The 26,060-nt window shown below is 40.0% G+C and overlaps 1 protein-coding gene and 1 pseudogene across 1 annotated transcript in view; both read right to left on the bottom strand.

The window, feature by feature from the left end:
• Window positions 1-321: 321 nt before the first annotated feature.
• Window positions 322-26,060, bottom strand: part of LOC122895360 (cytochrome P450 3A12-like) — a 48,686-nt gene continuing 22,947 nt past the window's right edge. Inside the window, exons 8-13 of the mRNA XM_044232711.1 lie at window positions 15,414-15,541; window positions 14,304-14,370; window positions 9,259-9,419; window positions 7,457-7,683; window positions 3,863-4,025; window positions 322-684 (exon numbers count right to left, since the gene is read on the bottom strand). Coding sequence (XP_044088646.1) covers window positions 601-684; window positions 3,863-4,025; window positions 7,457-7,683; window positions 9,259-9,419; window positions 14,304-14,370; window positions 15,414-15,541 — 830 coding nt within the window. The 3' untranslated portion in view covers window positions 322-600. The remainder of the gene's footprint in view (window positions 685-3,862; window positions 4,026-7,456; window positions 7,684-9,258; window positions 9,420-14,303; window positions 14,371-15,413; window positions 15,542-26,060) is intronic.
• Window positions 2,048-2,939, bottom strand: LOC122895356 (annotated as a pseudogene).

Genomic DNA, 26,060 nt, shown 5'->3' with positions numbered 1-26,060 from the left:
ATTAACTCTCACTTATCTTAATATATCACACTGGAGTTCTGAACGAGCTCCTCCCACCCAGCGACTGTGATGGTCAAAACATTCAGTCACTGGCTCTCACTCATCATTCTACAGATTCCCTTTTAATGTGCACAAAAACATCAGTTCAGAGTTTTGTAAAGTGATATTGATAGACTTGATCAGTGTGATAGTTAATGTGGCATATTCAAAATAAGACATGTGATACTATCACTCCCATAGTCATGACAATAATTCTCATTTTCATTAAAGTAGGTTGATAAAATTGTTGAGAAAGTTTTATTCTTGATCAGGGGAACAGATGGTACTAACTGGGGTAGTCTGTGTGAACCAGACAGGCTGAGTCGACATTGCTGGCTCTTATTGGGCACCTCCTTCACTCTCCACAATACATAATGCTCTACACAGACACCAAAAAGGCTAAATGAAGGTATGGAAGCCCTAGTCATCTGTCACAGGCAGTAGATGCAGGCCATCTTCATTTCTGGGTTTTACTCACAAAGGAAACTGAGGTCTCTGGTGATCTGGGATACAGCTTCTTGGAGAACAAAAGGGAGGTCCATAGGGGAAGTCAGGCTCCATTTACACTCCGTCTCTTAGCTCAGCCTTGAGAACAATGGGTTTTTCTGGTTGAAGTAACCCTTGAACGTTTAATTTCATGGGGATCTGCAACAGTTAAACAAGCATATGAGAATCAACAAATGAAACCCTGCCAACAACAGAAGCAAAGAAGGCAAGATACATGAAGGACAACAATGCACTACAAACATATAAATACTATTACTAGATTCATCTATCTCTGATTTTTTAAAAGTACTCTGTAAGCTGTCAAGACTGGAGCATGAAGGCATTCATCCATCACTCATTCAACAGATGATCTATTGTTACTCTGTACCAGGCTGGAGACACATTGATGTTGGCTGGTGTTCTTCTTTTATTTATTTATTTATTTATTTTTAACACTTCTTGTTCTTTGTTTTTATTTAACTCAAAATAGCTAACAACAAAACATTTAAAAAATATCTCCCACACATGAGTATTCAGTTATTTTTGGTTCACGACACTAGATTACGGAGTCCTTGCCTGTTTCTAGCATGAAGTAACACATCTATCATAAACATGATCTCTCAAAGTCTGCAGCAGGCTTGAAACCCGTATATTTAGATCCTAACCAAAAACCATGATTTAGTTATTCATTTTGAACCCAAATATTTTTCTCCCACACAGATGCTTAGTAAAATGAATAACCATAAATAGGCTAGCTATTAATCAGTTTTCGACGAAATGCCCCCATACGGCACATACATAAAAGTCTGTATATATGCTTTTGTCCTTTACTACTCAAAATATGAATGTCAGTGAGATGTACAGTGGGGTCAGCTCATTCGTTGAACTTACATCAATTCCATATAGGAGGTCAGCGAAAAGGAAACAATAAGGAAAATAACAATGAATCCCATGAAAATCTCACCAGTTGAATGAAAGAGTAAACCCTGATGAGGGTTGAAGAACCTTGAGGAAACCAAGCGCTACCACTGTGGCGTCTCCTCAGGTAAAGTCAGTTCACGTCGGTCTCTCAGAAGACAAGCATCCTGGACAGCGCAGGGTGACTGATTCTAGTGTTGAAAGGTATGCGGTTCTATGCAACATTGCCCTAAACGAACACCGACAGTGTCAAATGGTCTTCAATGGAAGAAACTGTCCTTTCTTCCAATACCAGAGGAAAACCTGGTTGCGTTGGATGCGCAGATTTCCCATAAGGCGCCTTTTGAAACGGCTGTCAAGGAGGCGCTCTCCACGTTCCATTTCATCTTGGGTCCTGACACGAGAAGCTAAACCCCGGGTATGAAGCAACTCCACTGCCGTGTGAATCGCAAAGACAAGAGTCTTAAAAATGCCCTAACATCGTCAGCATAGTTTAATTTCCAGTTAGGTCCGTCCTCACATCGAGCACAGGCTGTTTCTGTGACCCTCGCATGGAATGTACCTATCACTGACCGAGAAAATCTCATGATGAAAAGACCGGCATCCTAAAATCTGAACAACAAAAAAAGCTACCAAAGCAGATAGGTCTCAGCCATGGTTCCGGATAAGATGTTCAATCAGCAAACAGTGCAACTAAAGCACAGAGTAACTTCTGTTTTGTTACACTTGCCCCTCCCCGCCATTGCCTACAGTTTCGAAACTGGCAGTTACCTTCTATGTCTCAAACACTTGGCCTTAACCTCAGCACCGCCCAGGTTCAGGTTCTATTTTTAAAAGCACCATTCTAATGGAAATGTCCCTGCCCTGCCTTAAGCTGGGGCTGTGAATTTGACTGCGGGCTAGAGCTGTTATGTCGTAGAGTTTAGGTTAATTTGGCAGGTAGCGATTTCCGTGAAACCCGCTTCAGCTTCTTCTAGCCGTGGAGGATTTCTACCTGGGCTGTAGATGGGGGTAAAATACCCCATGGAGGACCCCTTCAGTAACCACATTTGGAAAATCGCTGGCTGTAGGCAAGACGAATGGATCCCTGAGGAAGAGCGGCACGGGCTGGTGGGACTGTTTGCTTGATTCTTCAGATTCTGTCTCATCAAAAGGTCCACAACTCTCTGCCTTTGGTAGCGAGGGCAAGTGTCACACGTTTAGGAAATCAAGGAACAGTTTGGGAAGCTCTTCATTTTCCAAAATGACAGCCTGTATGTTTTCAAACCTTGTCGCCGTTGTTCCAAGACCTTTGGCACCCAGTTCCTAACATGTTTAGAAGGGATTTCTGGAGTTTTTATACATTTCTTCAGCTTTTTGTGCAAGGCGTGAAATTCGCTGTACCTTTTTTCAACAAAGTGTTTTCTTCCATTCATTAGCACTTCTATCTTAAACACCGTGTAGCCCCGCTCCAGGTCGCTCTCCTCGTAGCGAAAGGACGGGATGTAGACCTACATGGCCGCTCCAGCCGGCCGGCGGAGGGCCGTTCTTCTTTTATTTTAAGGAAAAAGGGTGAGTCTTTACCATTTAAAACAGATTCTTAGCCATTGTGGCAAACAATTTTGAAAAGTGCCAGAGTTAATTTTCTATACGTTGACTCCTGAGTGTTTATTACACATTTTGTTGTATGGACATCCACACTGCTAAACACGCTGTCACCTCTCTCGTGGAAACATCCATTCATGATGACAGATTGGGATGGAAGGAAGCACAGCCTGACAGGAGCTAGACTTGCAGAAGGGGGAGTCACGTACCCAGGATGGCCTGGACCCTGGGAGTCCTTCACATCAGGCAAACATGCTTCACACCAGATTCTCAACCTTGCTTGCCCTTGTGAATCACACAGGCTTCATTAAAGGGGGCACCTTTAAAGTCACACTGGGTAAATTAGGTTAGAGTTTCTGAGATGACCTGGGCATCAGGATTTTTCACAAACCCACTGATTCCCACGTACAATGAGGGTTTGAGAACTTCGGTCACCAGAGTGTCTGTAAGTCGTGGTGGAGAGGAGCATCCTTCAAAAGTCACAGTGTGGTTATCACTGCAAGTCATGACTATGCACAACTTGGTTCCTTCCTTTCCATGGACTTAAAAGAAATTTAAAATATTGCTCAAGGTCATCATTCTGTGTATAATGATGTCACATGAACTGTACTGACCATGTGACCCTTATGGTTGGGTGGTCATAAACCACAGATATGGCACTCAGGAACAGAAGGGCCCTTGAACATCACAGATGGCTTCAAATAGATTCTCTGACGGATAAAACAAATTACTAGGCATGAATGAGTCCACACACACACACACAGCTCTATTCCATATCCCTTAATTTAAAAAAATACAATAAAACATTCTTTTTACAGAAAATGCTCTCTCTGACCTGTGTTTCTTTACAAGGTTTGAAGGAGAAGTTCTGCAGGACTTTGACAAGGGCAAGTTTCATGTTCAAGATCGCAAACCTCATCCCAAGGCAATTTCGGGGTCCAGTTCCAAAGGGCAGGTATATATAAGGGTTTATGCTGTCCTTGTTCTTCTTACTGAACCTGATTCCACAACAAAAGTTGGAAACAAGTTAGGGAAGCTTAAAAATCACAAGAGCTACATATTTGGGGTTCTCAACCAGGGATACATAGGAAATTTGATGGGCTGGTTACAGAAGTCCTGCTATGCTACTCTGCTGTGGTCATTGCTACAGGTCATTGGATACCCCTTCCCCTATGGGGTCATTCAGTCTTGTTGAAGAGATGGGAGGAATGTTTTTGAAAAGATTTATCTTAAATACTCAAATTATATTCAAGGTGGTGAGATGTTCACCCTCTGAAAGGCAAGAAATGAGCCTGTTGAAGGAAATGTAGGATCTCGCCTACACTGACTGATGTTGGTCTTATATCCATGGAGAAAGGAAGCAGGACAAATGCCCTCCATGATTTACATTATTATTATTTCCCTTTACCTCCTTACCCTCCTGCTAGGACAACCCCAACCAATTTCCAGATGATTTACATAGGTATGTGATACAACTCCACTATAATCATACTCACAATTATGAATAATCACTCTAATTACTGAGTTTTTGTCTACCTGCGCCACAAAAGCTATAAATTCCTTAAAGGTTAGAACTACAATTTATTTACAATTCATTCCTCCATATTTATATCAATGAAAAGTGATAATGGCATTGTGGAGAGGTACTATTTAAAACTCACTATATTATAGAGAAGATACTAGAATGTTTACCGATGATATGTTTTAATGTAATACAGAAAATAGATAAGGAATTATAACAGTGCATGGATGGGGCAGCTGATATGGGTTGGTGTTTGTTGGGCAGGTGATGGGCACAGATAGGTTCATGTAAAGTATTTCATAGACTTGCTTCTATAGAATATGCTTGTACATGTGTCAAAAATTCTCCACAATAGGGGCACCTGGTGGGTCAGTTGGTTAACCATCTGCTTTCAGCTCAGATTATAATCCCAGGGTCCTGGGATCAAGCCCCATGTTGGGCTCCCTGCTCAGTCCGGAGCCTGCTTCTCCCTCTCCCTCTGCCCCTTCCCCCACTTGTGCTCTTTCTCCCTCTCTCTCACTCAAATAAATAAAATCTTTAAAAAAGGATTTTATTTATTTATTGGACAGAGAGAGAGACAGAGCGAGCAAGAGAACACAAGCAGAGGGAGCAGGAAAGGGAGAGGCCGGCCTCTTGCTGAGCAGGGAGCCTGATGTGAGGCTCGATCCCAGGACCCGAGATCATATCCCCAGTCAAAAGCAGCTGCTTAACAACTGAGCCACCCAGGTGCCCGTCAAATAAATAAATAAATAAATAAATAAAATCTTCAAATAAATCAAATAAATAAAATCTTTAATAAAATTATCCATAATATGCATTTTTAATACTTGGATTGCATACTGCCTGGCACAGTCCCTGACCCACACAGATAAGCACTTCCTCTTGTGACTGAATGAATCACAGACAAGTATCAGGAGTGCTCCCTGTTTTCCATTAGAGAAGCTACAGGAGAGGGAACTGCTGAGCTTCTGGGAACCATCAGGTCTCCTGGTACAGAAAACAGATGACTTGGTCATTTTGAGATCTTTCAGCAAGTACTATGTGTGGATGCATTGCTAGCACTAGGGACGCCATGCAACAGGACAGGGGCTCTGCCATCAGGGAGCTTAGAGACAAGGTCTAAACGTCTAAATCCCTAAAATGTTCATCCAGATTTTGCTCAGCAATACAATAAACAGGAAAACACGGACTGTAGCAGAATTCATGCTGCACCCAAAGCCAGACTGCTCTGAATCATCAGAAGAGAAAGCTCAAGACCCCTCCAAGGAGGATGGCTCAGACAGCTAGAGAACAGATGAGCTTGCTCTGCATGAACCCCAGATGCTGAGAGAGGTGGGAGTCTACGGCCATACCACCCTGAACGCGCCCGATCTCGTCTGAGAGAGGTGGGAGCTGGCACAGGACTGCAGCCACAGACAGCACAGGCCTGTGTGCCTATGTCCTCCTGAGGCTGTTCCTCCTGTCAAGGACGTGATCTCTCAGCTCCACAGCTGCTGCTCTCCCACTACAGCTAGCAGAAACGGGGGCCCAGGGTTGCAAAGATGGAATGTGAGAATGTGAGGAGTAAATTTAGATAGCTAGAGGAAGCAGAAAAACTTAAAGGAAAAAAAGTCCCATTGTCTTCTTTTTTAATTTTTTATTTCTTTTCAACGTAACAGTAGTTATTGTTTTTGCACCACACCCAGGGCTCCATGCAATCCGTGCCCTAATACCCACCACCTGGTTCCCCCAACCTCCCACCCCCCACCCCTTCAAAACCCTCAGATTGTTTTTCAGAGTCCATAGTCTCTTCATGGTTCACCTCCCCTTGTCTTTTTTTTAAGATTTTCTTTTTAATTTTTTATTTGACAGAGATCACGAGAGACGGAGAGGCAGGCAGAGAGAGGGAAAGGAGGAAGCAGGTTCCCCACTGAGCAGAGAGCCCAGTGTGGGGCTTGATCCCAGGACCCTGGGACCATGACCCAAGCCAAAGGCAGAGGCTTAACCGACTGAGCCACCCAGGTACCCCAAAAAAGTCTCATTGTCTTAAAAAGGACAATGGTAACATATATTATGGTATATGCATAATCACAAACACAAATATGGTATTTTGTTTATAGCTTACTGTTATGTCAAGTAAGTAGTTCAAAAAATATATAATGCCATTGTATATAAGGACCATGTCTTCATAAAGAAGATATGGACAATAGGAAGATATGGACCAAAGAAGATATGGACCATTATATACAATGGAATATTATGGCTCCATCAGAAAGGATGAATACCCAACTCTTGTATCAATATGGTTGGGACTGGAGGAGGTTATGCTGAGTGAAATAAGTCAAGGAGAGAAAGTCAATTACATGGTTTCACTTACTTGTGGAGCATAAGGAATAAAATGGAGGACATTAGGAAAAGGAAAGGAAAAGTAAATTGGGAAAATCTGAGGGAGAGATGAACCATGAGAGACTGTGGACTCTGAGAAACAGAGTTTTGGAGGGGACTGGGGTGGGGGGTTAGGTGAGCCTGGTGGTGGGTATTAAGGAGGGCATGTATTGCATGGAGCCCTGGATGTGGTGCATAAACAATGAATCTTGGAACACTAAAAAAAAAAATCTAAATTTTAAAAAAGTACATATATATATAATGCCATCCTTTTATTAATTTGTATGCATAGAAAAATATCCACAAGGACATATATCATATGATTAATAATGATGTATGTGACTGGTGATGACATTAATCTTTTTTCTCAACTAGAGTTTGCAAAATTTTGACAATGATCATCTTGTAATAAAAAATACTTCTAAGAATAAAAAGATGTACAAATAAATAATTGTACAACCATATGCTTGTCATCTATATGAAGGAAATATCGGAATATCCTCCAATATGAGGGTGGGTTCCCCATTCCAAGTTTTCCTGTACCTTTCAGGACGGAACTCCTCAGGCTCGGGCCAAAGATCCTGGTCTCGTTGAAGAGTAAAGACTGGCACCATCACCACTGTCCCTTTGGGAATAAACACACCACTGATCTCCACATCTTTCTTACAGACCCTCTCAAGTCTACCACCGATTGGGTATAATCTCAGAGTTTCATTCAACACCATGTCCAGATACTCCATCTGTACAAGGCCATCATAAGTAGGTGGTGCCTGGAAGGAAAGGAACAGATTTTGATACATTGAGATGTGGAATCAACATTCAACTCACTCTATACACTACTACTGAAGTGTTAGGAGCACCTAAGAATCGTGAATTTTGGTAAAGGGCATTTATGGTCGTTTTAATATCTACCATGTCCTTTGATCTGCTCAGTGGCCCGCTGACATGTGTGCAATAGTAATGACGAGGGGAGACGGCTGGGACAATCCCCTAAACAGGGTCTGAAATCCTTCCTAGGTAGTGATTTTTCTTCCTCGTGTGAACAAAAGAGACTAAGACTGTGACACTTAATGGGGGTTTATTTTAGTTTTTTATTTAAGTTCAATTTAGTTAACATATAGTGTATTATGAGTTTCGTGTGTAGAATTTAATAATTCATTAGTTGCATATAACACCCAGTGCTCATTACATCAGGTGCCCTCCTTAATGCCCATCACCCAGTTATCCCACCCTCCCATCATCTCCCTTCCAGAAACCCCCAGTTTGTTTCCTATACTTAAGAGTTATAGTTTGTCTTCCTCTCTGTTTTTTTAATTATTTTTTAAAATTTCTTTTCAGCGCAACAGTATTCATTGTTTTTGCACCACACCCAGTGCTCCATGCAATCCGTGCCCTCCCCAACACCCAGCACCTGGTTCCCCCAACCTCCCACTCCCAGCCCCTTCAAAACCCTCAGATTGTTTTTCAGAGTCCATAGTCTCTCATGGTTCACCTCCCCTTCCAATTTCCCTCAGCTCCTTTCTCCTCTCCATCTCCCCATGTCCTCCATGTTATTTGTTATGCTCCACAAATAAGTGAAACCATATGATAAGTGACTCTCTCTGCTTGACTTATTTCACTCTGTTTTTATCTTATTTTATTTCTCCCTATGACCCTTAGTCATCAGTGAAATATGTTGAAGTCACCATTTCCTTTCAAAACAGAGGTCACACACCCACACCATAAAAGAAGAACATACAACAGAAAATATCTCCTCTTCCACATAAACTCTTCTAGTGGAAATATCCTGCTTTCTATCTTTTCAATTATATTTACAGTATTTTAAGAGAAACACTATATTACATAAAAACCATAATTGGGGGAGACACTAGTTCCTTTCAACACAAATAGGACAAGAGAGGGGTAGGACTGGATGCCACCGACTGTGGGAACACAGTTTCAGTTCTAGGGAATATTGTGAAGGGGATCAGATCTCAGCCCCACTCTCTGTTGCTGGAAAAGTCTCCTCATTGTTGGTCTGGGGTTTCACTGTTTGCTCAATAAGGTACTCCAGCTCCCGAGGCCAGGTCTCTTCATAAGCTGGGAGCTCCTGTTTAGGCAGCTCTGTTCCTTGTTCCCCAACCAACAATTAGTCCCCAAGTTCCAGATAATACAGGTAAGAAGGTGGAGCCTCTTTCACCAGTACCACCAACAACTATATGAAGCAGAGACTCACCCCATGCTGGACATGCAAACATGAGTTAGATGTAAACCTTTTTATGAAAACCCTCTGGATTTGAGAACTAATCTGTTACTGAGATATAACCAAGCCTATTCTGACTCCCTCCTCAGTAGGATCCACTCACCTTCTTGGGGAAAGTCGCATCAATCTCCTCCTGCAGTTTTTGCTGGACATCCGGGTGAGTGGCCAATTCATACACAAGAAAGGAAAGAGAAGTGCTAGTGGTCTCATAGCCAGCAAAAATAAAGATAATAGATTGGGCCACGAGTTCCAGATCAGACAGAGCTAAAAGGAGAAGAAAGATATTTGAGCTAAAACAGATGAATATAAAATACCACATTTTAGATGATGAGAAATCTATTTGAAACTCACATTTCCTTTGGAGGAAATTTTAAAAACAATCCAGAATCAAACTCACAGGGGTTTGCACTCTGATATCTATCTTACAGAGCCAGAAAAGCCATAAGTTGTCTTGACCTGGTTATTCCCATAGCCAATTCTCATGTTCTTGACCATCCATTCCTGCTCATGCCACCTTCCCCACCAACTTGGATAGGTGATTTCAGAAAATGGCATTTCATCTAATGTACACAGAGTTATCAGTATGTCCTTTGGAGAATCCCAACAGGACTTCAGTCCTAAGTCACATGGGATAGTATTCTCTCCCAGGAAAGTTTAAATCCTTTCCGCTAAAACAGAACATAAATTTCTTTAGAGAATTTGCAATGCTAAGGCTTAATTTTCAGGAAAAATGAATGATGTTTTACCTAAGCATATTTGTGGGGAACTTTAAAGAATGCAAATGGGCTACAGATAAATCTCGCTGCCCCAAATTGGGATCTGCAGTATCTGGGAGCTTATTAGAAATGCAGACTCTCAAATGTCACCCTAGAACAATCGAATCAAAATCTGACCTTTCATGAGATGTGGTGATCTGTGTGCACAACCTATCTTGAGAAGCACAGCTTATACCTTTCCGAGGTCTCAGCTAATAGACCTGGCACACAACTTCTCAAGTGGATGACCTCCAGTATGTACAGAAACTATGACACAGACAAAGTGAGAAGAGTGGTGACTAAACTAGGATAATTCATGCCATTAAAGGAGCAGAAGAAAGAAGGTATCAATAGAGGGTACTAGTTAGCAAGAAACAGACAAACTGAATCCAGTGAATGGCATTAGCAATGCCTATTCAATCAAAACCTGAATGTCACCTTCCTTAGTGAATGGCCCCACTCTGAATACAAGTTGGCATCTCCTTTGACTTTTCTCTTGGCAGAAACTCAGCATGGTCATGCTCTAATTTCTTTCATCACAACTGTGTCAGGACATTTAGATACTTAGAACACTGAAATGAACATGGTACCTGCCACCAATATGTAAGTCACAACTAAAAACAATACAAAAAGTCTAAGAAAGGGGCGCCTGGGTGGCTCAGTGAGTTGAGCCGCTGCCTTCAGCTCAGGTCATGATCTCAGGGTCCTGGGATCGAGTCCCACATCGGGCTCTCTGCTCAGCAGGGGGCCTGCTTTCCTTCCTCTCTCTGCCTGCCTCTCTGCCTACTTGTCCTACTTGTGATTTCTCTCTGTCAAATAAATAAATAAAATCTTAAAAAAAAAAGTCTAAGAAAGGTCTGTAGAGTTGTGATATGACAGTCTTACTTTCTGTGATGCTGCTGTGGATAAATTCAACAATCAGAGTTTTTCCATGATTTCCATGAGCCCCACTATAATCAAAGTTTGGGGCTGTGCTGTCCAATAAGATAGTTACTTGCCAGATGTGGCTATTTCTATTTGCTTTACTTAGTTATATTAAATACAATATAAAATTCAGATCTTCAGTGATACTAGCCACATGTCAAGTGCTCGATAACCACATGTGTGTAGTGGTTCTGTACAGAAACAAGCATATATAGAATATTTCCTTTATCATAGAATGTAGTAGAATGAGAGAGAGAGAGAGAACAGAATGATATAGGAATATGTGGGAGGCTCAGTCTGCCCCTGGCTCAGATCATGATCCCATAGTCCTGGAATCAAGCCCCACATCAGGTTCCCTGCTCTGTGGGAAGTCTGCTTCTCCCTCTCCCCGTGCACCTACTTGTGTTCCCTCTCTCACCATCTCCCTCACTCTCTCTCTGTCAAATAAAGAAAGTATTTTTTAAAAATTTTTAAAAGAATAGAAATAGACATCATAATAGATACAGAAATACAGATATTAGTGGTGTGGTAAAGTAAGCTAATCATTTTTTCTCTAGAATAAGCTGTTATATAAGATACAGATGTCGTGAAAAGAAGGGCCATCTGTACCCCAAAGTTTATAGCAGCAATGGCCACGGTCGCCAAACTATGGAAAGAACCAAGATGTCCTTCAATGGACGAATGAATAAGGAGGATGTGGTTCATATGCACTATGGAGTATTATGCCTCCATCAGAAAGGATGAATACCCAACTTTTGTAGCAACATGGACTGGACTGGAAGAGATTATGCTGAATGAAATAAGTCAAGCAGAGAGAGTCAATTATCATATGGTTTTACTTATTTGTGGAGCATAACAAATAGCATGGAGGACAAGGGGTGTTAGAGAGGAGAAGGGAGTTGGGGGAAATTGGAAGGGGAGGTGAATCATGAGAGACTGTGGACTCTGAAAAACAATCTGAGGGGTTTGAAGTTGTAGGGGGTGGGAGGTTGGGGTACCAGGTGGTGGGTATTATAGAGGGCACGGATTGCATGAAGCACTGGGTGTGGTAAAAAAATAATGAATACTGTTATGCTGAAAATAAATAAATTAATTTAAAAAAAAAGAATTTTGTAAGGTGGTTGTCAAATCATGCATGACTTAAAATTAACCACAATGGGAATATTTCTGTCACAAAAACAACTATAAATCAAACCCCCTTTTTTCTTTCAGATGCGGAGACCATAATTAGATCACTGGTTATGGTTATAGAAATATTTATGTTGATTAGTCCTATGTAAATATAGTTAACATTCAGGCCTTGACCTACTGAGAGGAAATAGAAGCAAAGACACCCTCATAGCAACAAGCACTCCTAGATCCCAGATTCTGGTTCCTAAATACCATTCTTACTAAAAGGAAACAGAGCTTCTTGGAGAAAATGGCTCATTCCAAGGGATCATCACAGGAAACAGTAGAGAAACTGGAATGTTTCACAACAGAATGCAAGAAAATGCTCAGGAAATAATATGGTAAAAGGATACAGAATACTCTGTGTGCCATAATGGTGGATATACATCACTATACATAGGTCTAAACCCATAACATATACAACACCAAGGGTGAACTGTAATGTAAACTATGGATTTAGGGTAGTAATAACGTGTCACTATAGGGACATTGTCTATAACAAAACTACCACAGGGTAGGGGATTTTGATAGAGGGGGTGCTGCATGTAAGTGGAGCAGGGGGAATATGGGATAAATCACTGTGTCTTTCACTCAGTTTTGCAGTGAACCTAAAATTGCTATAAAAAATAAAGTCTGTGATAGTTGTCTTTCTCCGCTTGACTTATTTCGCTAAGCATGATACGCTCTAGATGATCTCCCTGATATGAGGAAGTGGTGATGCAACATGGGGGCTTAAGTGGGTAGGAGAAGAATCCATGACACAAGATGGGATAGGGAGGGAGACAAACCATGATTGACTCTTAATCTCAGGAAACAAACTGAGGGTTGCTGGGGGGAGGGGGGTTGGGAGAAGGGGGATAGGGATATGGACATTGGGGAGGGTATGTGCTTTGGTGAGTGCTGTGAAGTGTGTAAACCTGGTGATTCACAGACCTGTACCCCTGGGGATAAAAATATATGTTTATAAACAAAAAAAAATAAAAAAAAAATCTGTTGAGACACCTGTGTGGCTAGAAGGTTAGTTAAGGTTAGTTAAGTGGCTAGAAGGTTAGTTAAGTGGCTGTGTGGTTAGTTAAGCTTCTGCCTTCAGCTCAGGTCATGATCCCAGAGTCCTGGGATCAAGTTCTGTATCAGTCTCCTTGCTCTGCAGGGAGCTTGCTTCTCTTTCTGTCTGCTGCTCCCTCTCCTGTGTTCTCTCTCTTTTGCTCTCTTTAAATAATAAAATAATTTATAATTAAATACTATAATTTTATAATTTAATTATAACTAATTTTATAATTTAATTATATTTAAATACTTAAATAATGAAATATATAAAAATAAATAATAAATAAAAAAATAAACAAATCTTTAAATAAATAAAGTCTACTGAATACATAAAAAAAGAAGTTAAAAGGGAAAAAAAAGGACACAGGAGTCCAAATGAAAGTGTTTACAGAGGATAAATCTGAGAAAATTAACAATCCAAATAAAAAATGATATAAAAGACTAGTTAGTAATATATGAGATCATACTGACATATATAAATAGACAAATACAGAATACTGGATTTTATACGCAACTAGTGAATTGCTGAACACTGCATAAAAAGTCATAATATACTCTATGCTGGCTAATTGGACATAATAAAAATAAAAATAAAAAATAAATAAACAAATACAATAATGATGGTGAATGGAAAGCTGACCCTAACAATGGACTATCACTCCTAATGTAGAAGCAATGGCAGAAGTAGAAAGTCATCATCTGCAACCATCATAGTAATAATGGTTTTAGTCAAATACCATCCATGGATGATAAAAGTAATAGGTGATGACTTAAAGAGAAACACCGTATGTACACAGTCACAAAGGCATCCTGCACCAGTTACTTCTTAATTACAAAAGTAAAAGAAAAACTTGCAGTAGATTAAGTCAGTGAACACAAGTTTAACCAAGTGTTCCAAGTGAAGGTCACCAATACTGCAGCCAGGTGCCTCATGATGTGATGAAACCTTGATGTGAATTTCCAGGCAGAGGTTTTGATTCAGTGGGCCTAGATTAGGCTGGAGGATAGCCATTGCAAACAAGACCCTATGTGGCAGACCACTGAGAGCTTTGTCTATCATTGCCCTTCGAGCTTTGAACAAATTGTCACTGTATTCTTCTGGAAAAAGCTCTGGCTACCATTTGTATCTGAACATGTGTCTTCCTTCAATTTTCTGATATTCCATCTGCTAAAAATCTTCCTCTGTATCTGAGAAATATCTCCTGTCTCTGGGCTGCCCCATCAAGAGCCCTCTGTAGCTCTCCTGGCTTACCTTTCTGGGTGTCCATTTCTTTGGAATTCTGGGAGTTAATCATCAGCTGAAGAAAATCCACTCGGTGCTGGACACAGAAAGAGACATTTCAATGACAAAAAGTCACTTGTGAAGCCAGAAATACTAACTTCTTTCCTAAGTATATGATGCCTTTACACCTGGAAATTTAACTAATGTTGTCAGAGTCATCAGTGAACAAAAATGTCCAGCAACAAATCTTGGAGAGCACGATATTTCCCTGACAGGAATCCAGACATTATGTCCCACTGCTTTTTGGCTCTTGCTCTCTCTGTTCCTCAGCTTCTCTGGCTTTTGAACACAGCTTCCTGGCCCAAGAGTTGCCTACTCCCTCTTCTATCACACCTACTAGCTCAGGAGAAAGTATCTGATTTTAGTCTGTTTGTTTTTTCAGCCTCAATTGTTAATGAATGGCCATATATATGAATCCCCTGGCCTCTGTAGATTCCACAGGAAGCTTCTGTGTCAGCATCTTCCAATGTCCCACCCTTCCAGAGCTCTGCACAATCCTCAGAGACATCCTGGGGGACCCAGCTCTGTCTCCCTGTCCTGCACACATCCTAGTGCTGGCCACCAGGCTTCAGGAAGGCAAAGCCTGCTTGGCCAGATTGCAGCCTCAGTGCCCAAAGAAGACACCTGTTCACTCCATGACAGCCTCAAATTTAATATAAGCAGGTGCCTGGGGAGAACTTCCACTGGAGAATGGGTAAGAAAAGAGGCTTGGAATTGAAGGGATTCTTTGCCATCATAAGATATGGCAAAATTATACTACCAGGAAAATGATTGTACACATAATTTTTATGTTTTGACCATTTATTGAAGGGAAGTGGTAGTTTTTCTCTCACCAAACTGATGCAGTGACATACTAGTTGGCATGCTTATTCTTGAATTTTAAACATCAGCTGACTCATCTTATTGCCTCTCCTGACCTCTACCTTCTTCTTTCTCTCTAAAGTGTTAGAAATCTCTTGCCCTAAACTCTAGAGTTCTCTATTTACCATGAAAACATACTTAGTAGCATGTACATCAGATGTATACAGCTCAATAAAAGATCAAAGGTGAATATGCACATGTAACCACCATTGGATTTACCTTTTGTTTATCTTGGAGGCGACTTTCCTTCATCCTCTTTATAGATTTCTTGAAAAAATCAATAGTACTTTTTGGAAATAGTGAGATATTTAACATTTCAAAAACTGGGGTAAGAAATGGAAACAGTACTATAAGAAAAAAAAATGGAAATATCAATGAAAATTCAAAATTTCCCTGGAGCATGTATAATTTCCTCTACCAACTGAGGATTAAAAGACATCAGGATTCATTCATATCAGGAGTTAATCCCTCTATGAACTTTACTTGAACTTTCAAGCCAATGGCTGAACCAGAGCAAGTCACACACATGGGCCACCAATAGAGCAGTCAGATCCAAAGGAAGGGGATTACATTCCCAGATCTCTTAGACTTTTATTTTTGGACTAGAGAATATTTGGAAACACCAGATCATAATATGTTACTTTGATTTATCACACCGTTTAAGAAATTGTGTCTGGATGGAAATAATACATAGGTATACCCTTCAACTACAATGGAATAAAATTAGAAAACAAGAACACAACTAACATGGAAAACCCATGAATCTGTGGAAATTACACAATACACTTTTATATAGCCAGTTAGCAAAGAAGAAATCTAAAGTGCATTTTAGAATTACTTGGAGAACACAAAAATGAGGAAACCACATACCAAAACTCATGGGATGTAGCAAAAGCAATGGCTGGAAAGAAATTTTTCATTATATATGCCTATCTTTAAAGAAAACCAAGATTTCAAATATACGACCCAATACCCTGTAAAAAACATGCCAAAGAACCCTCTTACACTGTTGGTGGGAATGCAAGTTGGTGCAGCCACATTGGAAAACAGCATGGAGTTTCCTTAAGAAGTTAAAAATAGAGCTTCCCTATGACCATGCAATTGTACAACTGTATATTTACCCCAAAGATACAGATGTAGTGAGAAGAAGGGCCATCTGTACCCTAATGTTCATAGCAGCAATGGCCACGGTCACCAAACTGTGGAAAGAACCAAGATGCCCTTCAATGGACGAATGGATAAGGACAATGTGGTCCCTATACACTATGGAGTATTATGCCTCCATCAGACAGGATGAATACCCAACTTTTGTAGCAACATGGATAGGACTGGAAGAGATTATGCTGAGTGAAGTAAGTCAAGCAGAGAGAGTCAATTATCATACGGTTTCACTTATTTGTAGAGCATAAGAAATAACATGGAGAACATGGGGAGATGGAGAGGTAAAGGGAGTTAGGAGAAATTGGAGGGGGAGACGAACCATGAGAGACTATGGACTCTGAAAAACAATCTGAGGATTTTGAAGGGGCAAGGGGTGGGATGTTGGGTGAGCCTGGTGGTGGATATTATGGAGGGCACGGATTGCATGGAGCCCTGGGTGTGATGCATAAACAATGAATTCTGGTACACTGAAAAGAAATTTTAAAATAAATTTTTTTTTAATGCCCCAAATATGAGCATGCTAAAAAAAGCAAGCAGAAGGAAGCACATAATACAGACAAGAGCAGAAACTTAGGAAATAGAGAATAAAAAAACAAGAGAAAATTCAAAGAAAGCAAAGCTGATTCTTTCAAGGACCTTTAGCTAGACAATCAAGGAAAAAGGAGAAGAGATTCCAATTACTGCCAACAGAAGTAAAAGAGGAAATTACTGCTGACATTACAAAACTAAAAAGGACTATAGGGAATACTATGAACAACAGAATGCCAAAAAACTAGACGGAATGGAAAAATTCCTAGAAAAAGAGAACTAGAAAGTGACATAAACAACACACGCACACACGCACACACACACACAGACACAGAGGCAATATGAAAGACAAATAAAATGACTGAGTTAGTAGTGAAGAAACTGCTGACAAAAAAGAAGCTCAGTTCCAGGCGATTTCTCAGGTGAGTTCTAGCAAATATTTAAAGTGCAATCAACACCAATTTTTCACAAATTCTTCCAAAAATAGAAGAGATAGAAACACTTCCAAACTCATTCTACTTGGCCAGTATTACCCTAATACTAAAACCAGACAATGATATTACAAAACAAGAAAACTACAGACCAATGTATCTTATGATACAGATCCTCAAATTCTCAACAAAATACAAGCAAACTGAACGCAGCAACATATCAAAAGAAGGATATACTATAACCAAGAGGGGTTTATCCCATCAATTCCAGGTTATATAATACAATAGAATGACAAAAAATTTTAAAAACCACACAGTCATCTCAATACATCCAGAGAAAGTATGTAACAAAAATCCAACACAATTTGGCAACAAGAATACTCAACAAACTAGAAGCAGAAAGGAATGTCCTCAATCTGATAAAGGGCATCTATGAAAAACTCAGAGCTAACACCACACTTATTGGATACAGACTGGACACTTACCCATAAGATTAAACAAAATGAGGATGTCTCTATCACCCTTCTATTCAACATTGTACTAGAAGTTTTAGCCAGGAAATATATGCAAAAAAGAGAGAGATAAGAAAGAAGAAAGAAAGAAAAGAAAGAAAGAAAAGGAAGAGAGGGAGGAAGATGGAGGGAGGGAGGGAAAGGGAGTGAGGAAGGTAGGAAGGAAGGGAGGGAGGGAGGAAGGGGAAACACAAGTTATTCATAGAGGAAATAAAGAAGTAAAAGCATCTCTATTATCAGAGAGCATAATGTTGTATATAGAAAATCTGAAGGAATGCAATAGGAGTCTATTGGAAATAATAAAACAGTTTAGTAGGGTTTCAGAATACAAGATCAACATACAAAATCAATTGTATTTCATAAACTACAATAAAAAATCCAAAAGCGAAATTAGGAATACAACTCCTTTGCAATAACATCAAGAAGAACTGAATACTTAGGAATAGCTTTTTTTTTTAAGGTTTTATTTATTTATTTGACAAAGAGAGAGATCACAAGTAGGCAGAGAATCAGGCAGAGAGAGGAGGAAGCAGGCTCTCTGCTCAGCAGGGATGCTTCAGCAGATGCGGGGGTCACCCTGAGATCATGACCTTAGCTGAAGACAGTGGCTTAATCCACTGAGCCACCCAGGCACCCCTTGCTTTTTTTTTTTAAACAAGGAAATATATTAACTGATAGCTCCCTAAAAATATAAACTGAGAGCAAAATGGTTTAATTGCAGAATGTGGAACAGATTTAATGAAAGAAGTGCTATACTTTGAAAACCGCAAGTATTGATGAAATAAATTAAAGAAGATCTATGTAAATGGAAAATATTTAATGACCATGAATTAGAACTTAATATTGTCAAGATGGCAATAACTCCTCAAGCTGATCTAGAGATTAATGCATTCCCTATCAGAATCCTAGTTGGCTTCTCTGTTGAAATTGACATACTGAATTTAAAATTCATATGGAATTATAAGAACCCAGAATGACCAAACAATCTTGAAAGAAAAAAGAATAAAATTATAGAACTCCAACTTCCAGTTTCAAAACTTAGCACAAAACTATAATGATCAAGACAGCATGGTCCAGCACAGGGAGGGGCTGGCTCCCAGAAAGCAGCGGAACAACGGAGCACAAAATCAGGACTTTTTAGAAATCTGCTCCACTGAGGGACATCGCTCCAGAGGCTAAACTGGGGTGAAGCCCACACGGGGTCAGCATGGCCCCAGGTCCCACAGGGTCACAGAAGGATTGGGGGTGTCTGAGTGGCACAGAGCTCACAGGTATTAGAGCAGGGAAGCCAGCTACAGAGACGGAGCTGAGGAGTGAGCTCTCAGCTCAGGGTTACCTTGAACCAGTCACACGAGCTAATTGAGCTCAGAGTGCAGCTGGAGGCCAGGGAGATGGGAGTGACTGGGCACTTTTCTCTGAGGGCACACTGAGGAGTGGGGCACTGAGCTCTCAGCTCCTCTGGGCCAGAGATTGGGAGGCCGCCATTTTCATTCCCATCCTCCTGAACTCTACAGAAAGCGTTCAGGAAACAAAAGCTATAGAAGCGAACCTGAGCGGATTACTTAGCCTTGCCCCTGGTAAGGGCGGTGCAATTCTGCCTTGGACAAAGACACTTGAGAATCACTACAACAGGCCCCTCCCCCAGAAGATCAACAAGAAATCCCACTTATCAAGGAGAGCAGCAGAATTCCAGAGAAGGAGAAAGCAAAGCATGGAACTGATGGCTTTCTCCCCATGATTCTTTAGTCTTGCAGTTAATTTAATTTAATTTTTTTTAATTTAATTTTTTTTCTTCTGCTAAATTTTTTTTAAATTTTACCCTTTCCTTTTTAACGTTTTTAAACTAGTTTATCTTAACAATACCTTTCAAAAAATAATAATAATAACCTTTTTTGAACCTTCATTATTATAGTCATATTTTATCCTTCATTGTATTTAACTTTATTTTTTGTATACACATTGGGTTTCTTCTTCTAAAAAATTTGGGGTACAACTTCTTCTAATAGATCCAAATATACCCTAAATCTAGCTCCAGGATTGTTCTAGTCTTCAGCCTGAGCAAATTCTCTCTACTTTCTTTTTCTTTAGTCTCCCAACCAACTTACTTTATCAACTCCTTTTATAGAAATTTAAAAAAATTTTTTTTCATCTTTATAGGCATATTCCATCCCTTCATTGTGTTTTACCCTTATATACGTTTTTTATTCTTTTTTTATTTTTTATTTCTTTTCAGCATAACAGTATTCATTGTGTTTTTTTCCAATTTATTTATTTTCAGAAAAACAGTATTCATTATTTTTTCACCACACCCAGTGCTCCATGCAAGCCGTGCCCTCTATAATACCCACCACCTGGTACCCCAACCTCCCACGCCCCCGCCACTTCAAACCCCTCAGACTGTTGTCTACGGCCATACCACCCTGAACGCGTCCAATCTCGTCTGATCTCAGAAGTATTCATTGTTTTTGCACCACACCCAGTGCTCCATGCAATCCATGCCCTCTCCAATACCCACCACCTGATCCCCCCAACCTCCCACCCCTTGCCCCTTCAAAACCCTCAGATTGTTTTTCAGAGGTAGTTTCTTCTAAGAGACCATAATACTCCCAAAATTAAGTGGGTGACCCTGTTCTAGTCACCAGTCTAATATATGTGTATTTTTTCTTTTTTATATTTTTTCTTTATTTGTTTTCTTTTCTAATTTTTTTTCTGAACCTCGTTTTATCCCCTTTCTCCCCCCGCCAAATCTTGGTTAAATGCACATTTAATGTGGTTAAAGCACATTTTCCTGGGGTCTTTGCCACCCTTTTAGTATTTTATTTGCTCCTTCATATATTCTTATCTGGACAAAATGACAAGGCAGAAAAAATAAATAAATAAATAAGAGGCAGTACCGAAGGCTAGGGACCTAATCAATACAAACATTGGTAATATGTCAGATCTAGAGTTAGAATGACAATTCTCAAGGTTCTAGCCAGGCTTGAAAAAGGCATGGAAGATATTAGAGAAACCCTCTCTGGAGATATAAAAGCCCTTTCTGGAGAAATAAAAGAACTAAAATCTAATCAAGTTGAAATATAAAAAGCTATTAATGAGGTGCAATAAAAAATGGAGGCTCTTCTATGACCTTGCAATTGCACTAATAGGGATTTACCCCAAAGATACAGATGTAGTGAAAAGAAGGGCCATCTATACCCCAATGTTTATAGCAGCAATGGCCATGGTCACCAAACTGTGGAAAGAACCAAGATGTCCTTCAATGGATGAATAGATAAGGAAGATGTGGTCCATATACACTATGAAGTATTATGCCTCCATCAGAATGGATGAATACCCAACTTTTGTAGCAACGTGGACAGGACTGGAAGAGATTATGCTGAGTGAAACAAATCAAGCAGAGAGAGTCAATTATCATATGGTTTCACTTATTTGTGGAGCATAACAAATAGCATGGAGAACATGGGGAGATGGAGAGGAGAAGGGAGTTGAGGGAAATTGGAAGGGGAGTTGAACCATGAGAGACTATGGACTCTGAAAAACAATCTGAGGGCTTTGAAGGGGCAGGTGGTGGGAGGTTGGGGGAACCAGGTGGTGGGTATTAAGGAAGGCACGTATTGCATGGAGCCCTGGGTGTGGTGCAAAAACAATGAATACTGTTACGCTGAAAAGAAATTAAAAAAAAAAATTTAATGGAGGCTCTTACTGCTAAGATAAATGAGGCAGAAGAAAGAACTAATGATATAGAAGACCAAAGGACATAGAATAAAGAAGCTGAGCAAAAGAGAGACAAACAGCTACTGGACCACAAGGGGAGAATTTGAGAGATAAGTGACACCATAAGACAATAGCATTAGAATAACTGGGATTCCAGAAGAAGAAGAAAGAGAGAGGGAAGCAGAAGGTATACTGGAGACAATTATTATAGAGAATTTCCCTAATATGGCAAAAAGAACAAGCATCAAAATCCAGGAGGTGCAGAGAACCTCCCTCAAAATAACAAAAATAGGTCCACACCACGTCACCTAATAGAAAAATTTACAAGTCTTAGCAACAAAGAGAAAATCCTGAAAGCAGCCCGGGAAAAGATGTCTGTAACATACAACAGTAAAAATGTTAGATTGGCAGCAGACTTATCCACAGAGATCTGGCAGGCCAGAAAGAACTGGCATGATATATTCAGAGCACTAAATGAGAAAAACATGCAGTCAAGAATACTATATCCAGCTAGGCTATCATTGAAAATAGAAGGAGAGATAAAAAGCTTCCAGGACAAACAAAAACTGAAAGAATTTGCAAACACCAAACCAGCTCTACAGGAAATATTGAAAGGGGTCCTCTAAGCAAAGAGATAGCCTGAAAGTAGTAGATCAGGAAGGAACAGAGACAATATACAGTAACAGTCACCTTACAGGCAATACAATGGCACTAAATTCATATATCTGAATAGTTACCCTGAATGTTAATGGGCTAAATGCCCCAATCAAAAGAAACAGGGTATCAGAATGGATAAAGATACAAAACCCATCAATATGCTGCCTACAAGAAACTCATTTTAGACCCAAAGACACCTCCAGATTTAAAGTGAGGTGGTGGAAAACAATTTACCATGCTAATGAACATCAGAAGAAAGCTGGGGTGGCAATCCTTATATCAGGTCAATTAGATTTTAAGCCAAAGACTATAATAAGAGATGAGGAAGGACACTATATCATACTCAAAGGGCCTGTCCAACAAGAATATCTAACAGTTTTAAATATCTATGCCCCTAACATGGGAGCAGACAACTACATAAACCAATTAATAACAAAATCAAAGAAACACATCGACAATAATACAATAATAGTAGAGGACTTTAACACTCCCCTGACTGAAATGGACAGATCATCCAAGCAAAAGATCAACAAGGAAATAAAGGCCCTAAATGACACACTGGACCAGATGGACATCACAGATATATTCAGAACATCCCATCCCAAAGCAACAGAATACACATTCTTCTCTAGTGCATATGGAACATTCTCCAGAATAGATCACATCCTAGGTCATAAATCAGGTCTCAACCAGTATCAAAAGATTGGGATCATTCCCTGCATATTTTCAGACCACAATGTTCTGAAGCTAGAACTCAATCACAAGAGGAAATTTGGGAAGAACACAAATTCATGGAAACTAAACAGTACCCTGCTGAAGAATGAATGGATCAACCAGGAAATTAAAGAAGAATTGAAAAAAATCATGGAAACAAATGATAATGAAAACACAACAGTTCAAAATCTTTGGGACACAGCAAAGGCAGTCCTGAGAGGAAAATATATAGCGGTACAGCCTTTCTCAAGAAACAAGAAAGGTCTCGGGACGCCTGGGTGGCGCAGTTGGTTGGACGACTGCCTTCGGCTCAGGGCGTGATCCTGGAGTCCCGGGATCGAGTCCCACATCGGGCTCCCAGCTCCATGGGGAGTCTGCTTCGCTCTCTGACCTTCTCCTCGCTCATGCTCTCTCTCACTGTCTCTCTCTCTCAAATAAATAAATAAAATCTTTAAAAAAAAAAAAAAGAAAGAAACAAGAAAGGTCTCAAATACACAACCTAACTCCACACCTAAAGGAGTGGAGAAAGAACAAATCCACCAGGAGAAGAGAAATCATAAAGATCAGAGCAGAAATCAATGAAACAGAAACAAAAAAAAATAGAACAAATCAACAAAACTAGGAGTTGGTTCTTTGAATTAATAAGATTAATAAATCCCTGCCCAGACTTATCAAAAAGAAAAGAGAAAGGACCCAAATAAATAAAATCATGAATGAAAGAGGAGAGATCACAACCAACACCAAGGAAATGAAAACAATTATAAGAACATACTATGATAATTGACTCTCTCTGCTTGACTGATTTCACTCAGCATAATCTCTTCCAGTCCCATCCATGTTGCTACAAAAGTTGGGTATTCATCCTTTCTGAGGGAGGCATAATACTCCACAGTGTATATGGACCACATCTTCCTTATCCATTCATCCGTTGAAGGGCATCTTGGTTCTTTCCATAGTTTGGCGACCGTGGCCATTGCTGCTATAAACATTGGGGTACAGATGGCCCTTCTTTTCACGACATCTGTATCTTTGGGGTAAATACCCAGGAGTGCAATTGCAGGGTCATAGGGAAGCTCTATTTTTAATTTCTTGAGGAATCTCCACACTGTTCTCCAAAGAGGCTGCACCAACTTGCATTCCCACCAACAGTGTAAGAGGGTTCCCCTTTCTCCACATCCTCTCCAACACATGTTGTTTCCTGTCTTGCTAATTTTGGCCATTCTAACTGGTGTAAGGTGGTATCTCAATGTGGTTTTAATTTGAATCTCCCTGATGGCTAGTGATGATAAACATTTTTTCATGTGTCTGATAGCCATTTATATGTCTTCATTGGAGAAGTGTCTGTTCATGTATGGTTTCACTTATTTGTGGAACATAACAAATAACATGGAGGACATAAGGAGATGGAGAGGAGAAGAGAGTTGAAGGAAATTGGAAGGGGAGGTGAACCATGAAAGACTATGGACACTGAAAAACAACCTGAGGGTTTTGAAGGGGCGGGGGTGTGGGAGTGGGTATTGGGGAGGGCACATATTGCATGGAGCACTGGATGTGGTGCAAAAACAATGAATACTGTTATGTTGAAAAGAAATTTAAAGAAAAAGAAAAAGAAAGAAAGAAAGAAATTAAAAAAAAAATAAAAGAACATACTATGAGCAACTCTACGCCAACAAATTCGACAATCTGGAAGAAATGGATACATTTCTAGAGACATATAAACTACCACAACTGAACCAGGAGATATTGAAAACCTGAACAGACCCATAACCAGTAAGGAGATTGAAACAGTCATCAAAAATCTCCAAACAATAAAAAAAAAAATCTCCAAACAAACAAAAGTCCAGGGCCAGATGGCTTCCCAGGGGAATTCTACCAAACATTTAAAGAAGAATTAATTCCTATTCTCCTGAAACTGTTCAAAAAAATAGAAATGGAAGGAAGATGTGGTCCATATACACTATGGAGTATTGTGCCTCCATCAGAAAGGATGAATACCCAACTTTTGTAGCAACATGGACGGGACTGGAAGAGATTATGCTGAGTGAAATAAGTCAAGCAGAGAGAGTCAATTATCATACGGTTTCACTTATTTGTGGAGCATAACAAATAGCATGGAGGACAAGGGGCGTTAGAGAGGAGTAGGGAATTTGGGTAAATTGGAAGGGGAGGTGAACCATGAGAGACTATGGACTCTGAAAAACAATCTGAGGGGTTTGAAGTGGCAGGGGGGTGGGAGGTTGGGGTACCAGGTGGTGGGTATTATAGAGGGCACGGCTTGCATGGAGCACTGGGTGTGGTGAAAAAATAATGAATACTGTTTTTCTGAAAATAAATAAATTGGAAAAAAAAAAGATATAGATGTCGTGAAAAGAAGGGCCATCTGCACCCCAATGTTTATAGCAGCAATGGCCACGGTCGCCAAACTATGGAAAGAACCAAGATGCCCTTCAATGGACGAATGGATAAGGAAGATGTGGTCCATATACACTATGGAGTATTATGCCTCCATCAGAAAGGATGAATACCCAACTTTTGTAGCAACATACACTATGGAGTATTATGCCTCCATCAGAAAGGATGAATACCCAACTTTTGTAGCAACATGGATGGGACTGGAAGAGATTATGCTGAGTGAAATCAGTCAAGCAGAGAGAGTCAATTATCATATGGTTTCACTTATTTGTGGAGCATAACAAATAGCATGGAGGACAAGGGGTGTTAGAGAGGAGAAGGGAGTTGGGGTAAATTGGAAGGGAAGGTGAATCATGAGAGACTATGGACTCTGAAAAACAATCTGAGGGGTTTGAAGTGGTGGGGGGGTGGGAGGTTGGGGTACAAGGTGGTGGGTATTATAGAGGGCATGGATTGCATGGAGCACTGGGTGTGGTGAAAAAATAATGAATACTGTTTTTCTGAAAATAAATAAATAAATTTAATTTTAAAAAACTGTACTACAAAGAACACAGTGTTATATGCAAACAATGAATCATGAAACACTACACCAAAAATTAATGATGTACTCTATGGTGACTAACACAACATAATAAAATTAAAAAACATAAGTGAAAAGATACCTACAGAATGGGAGAGAAAAATTGCAAGTCATCTATCTGATAAGGGACTTTTTCTAGAAGATACAGAGAACTCTT

This window comes from Neovison vison, chromosome 14 (assembly GCF_020171115.1).
Source record: "Neovison vison isolate M4711 chromosome 14, ASM_NN_V1, whole genome shotgun sequence".
Classification (NCBI taxonomy): Eukaryota; Metazoa; Chordata; class Mammalia; order Carnivora; family Mustelidae; genus Neogale; species Neogale vison.
Note: the sequence above shows the minus strand (reverse complement) of the source record. Positions and strands in the feature narration are given on the sequence as shown.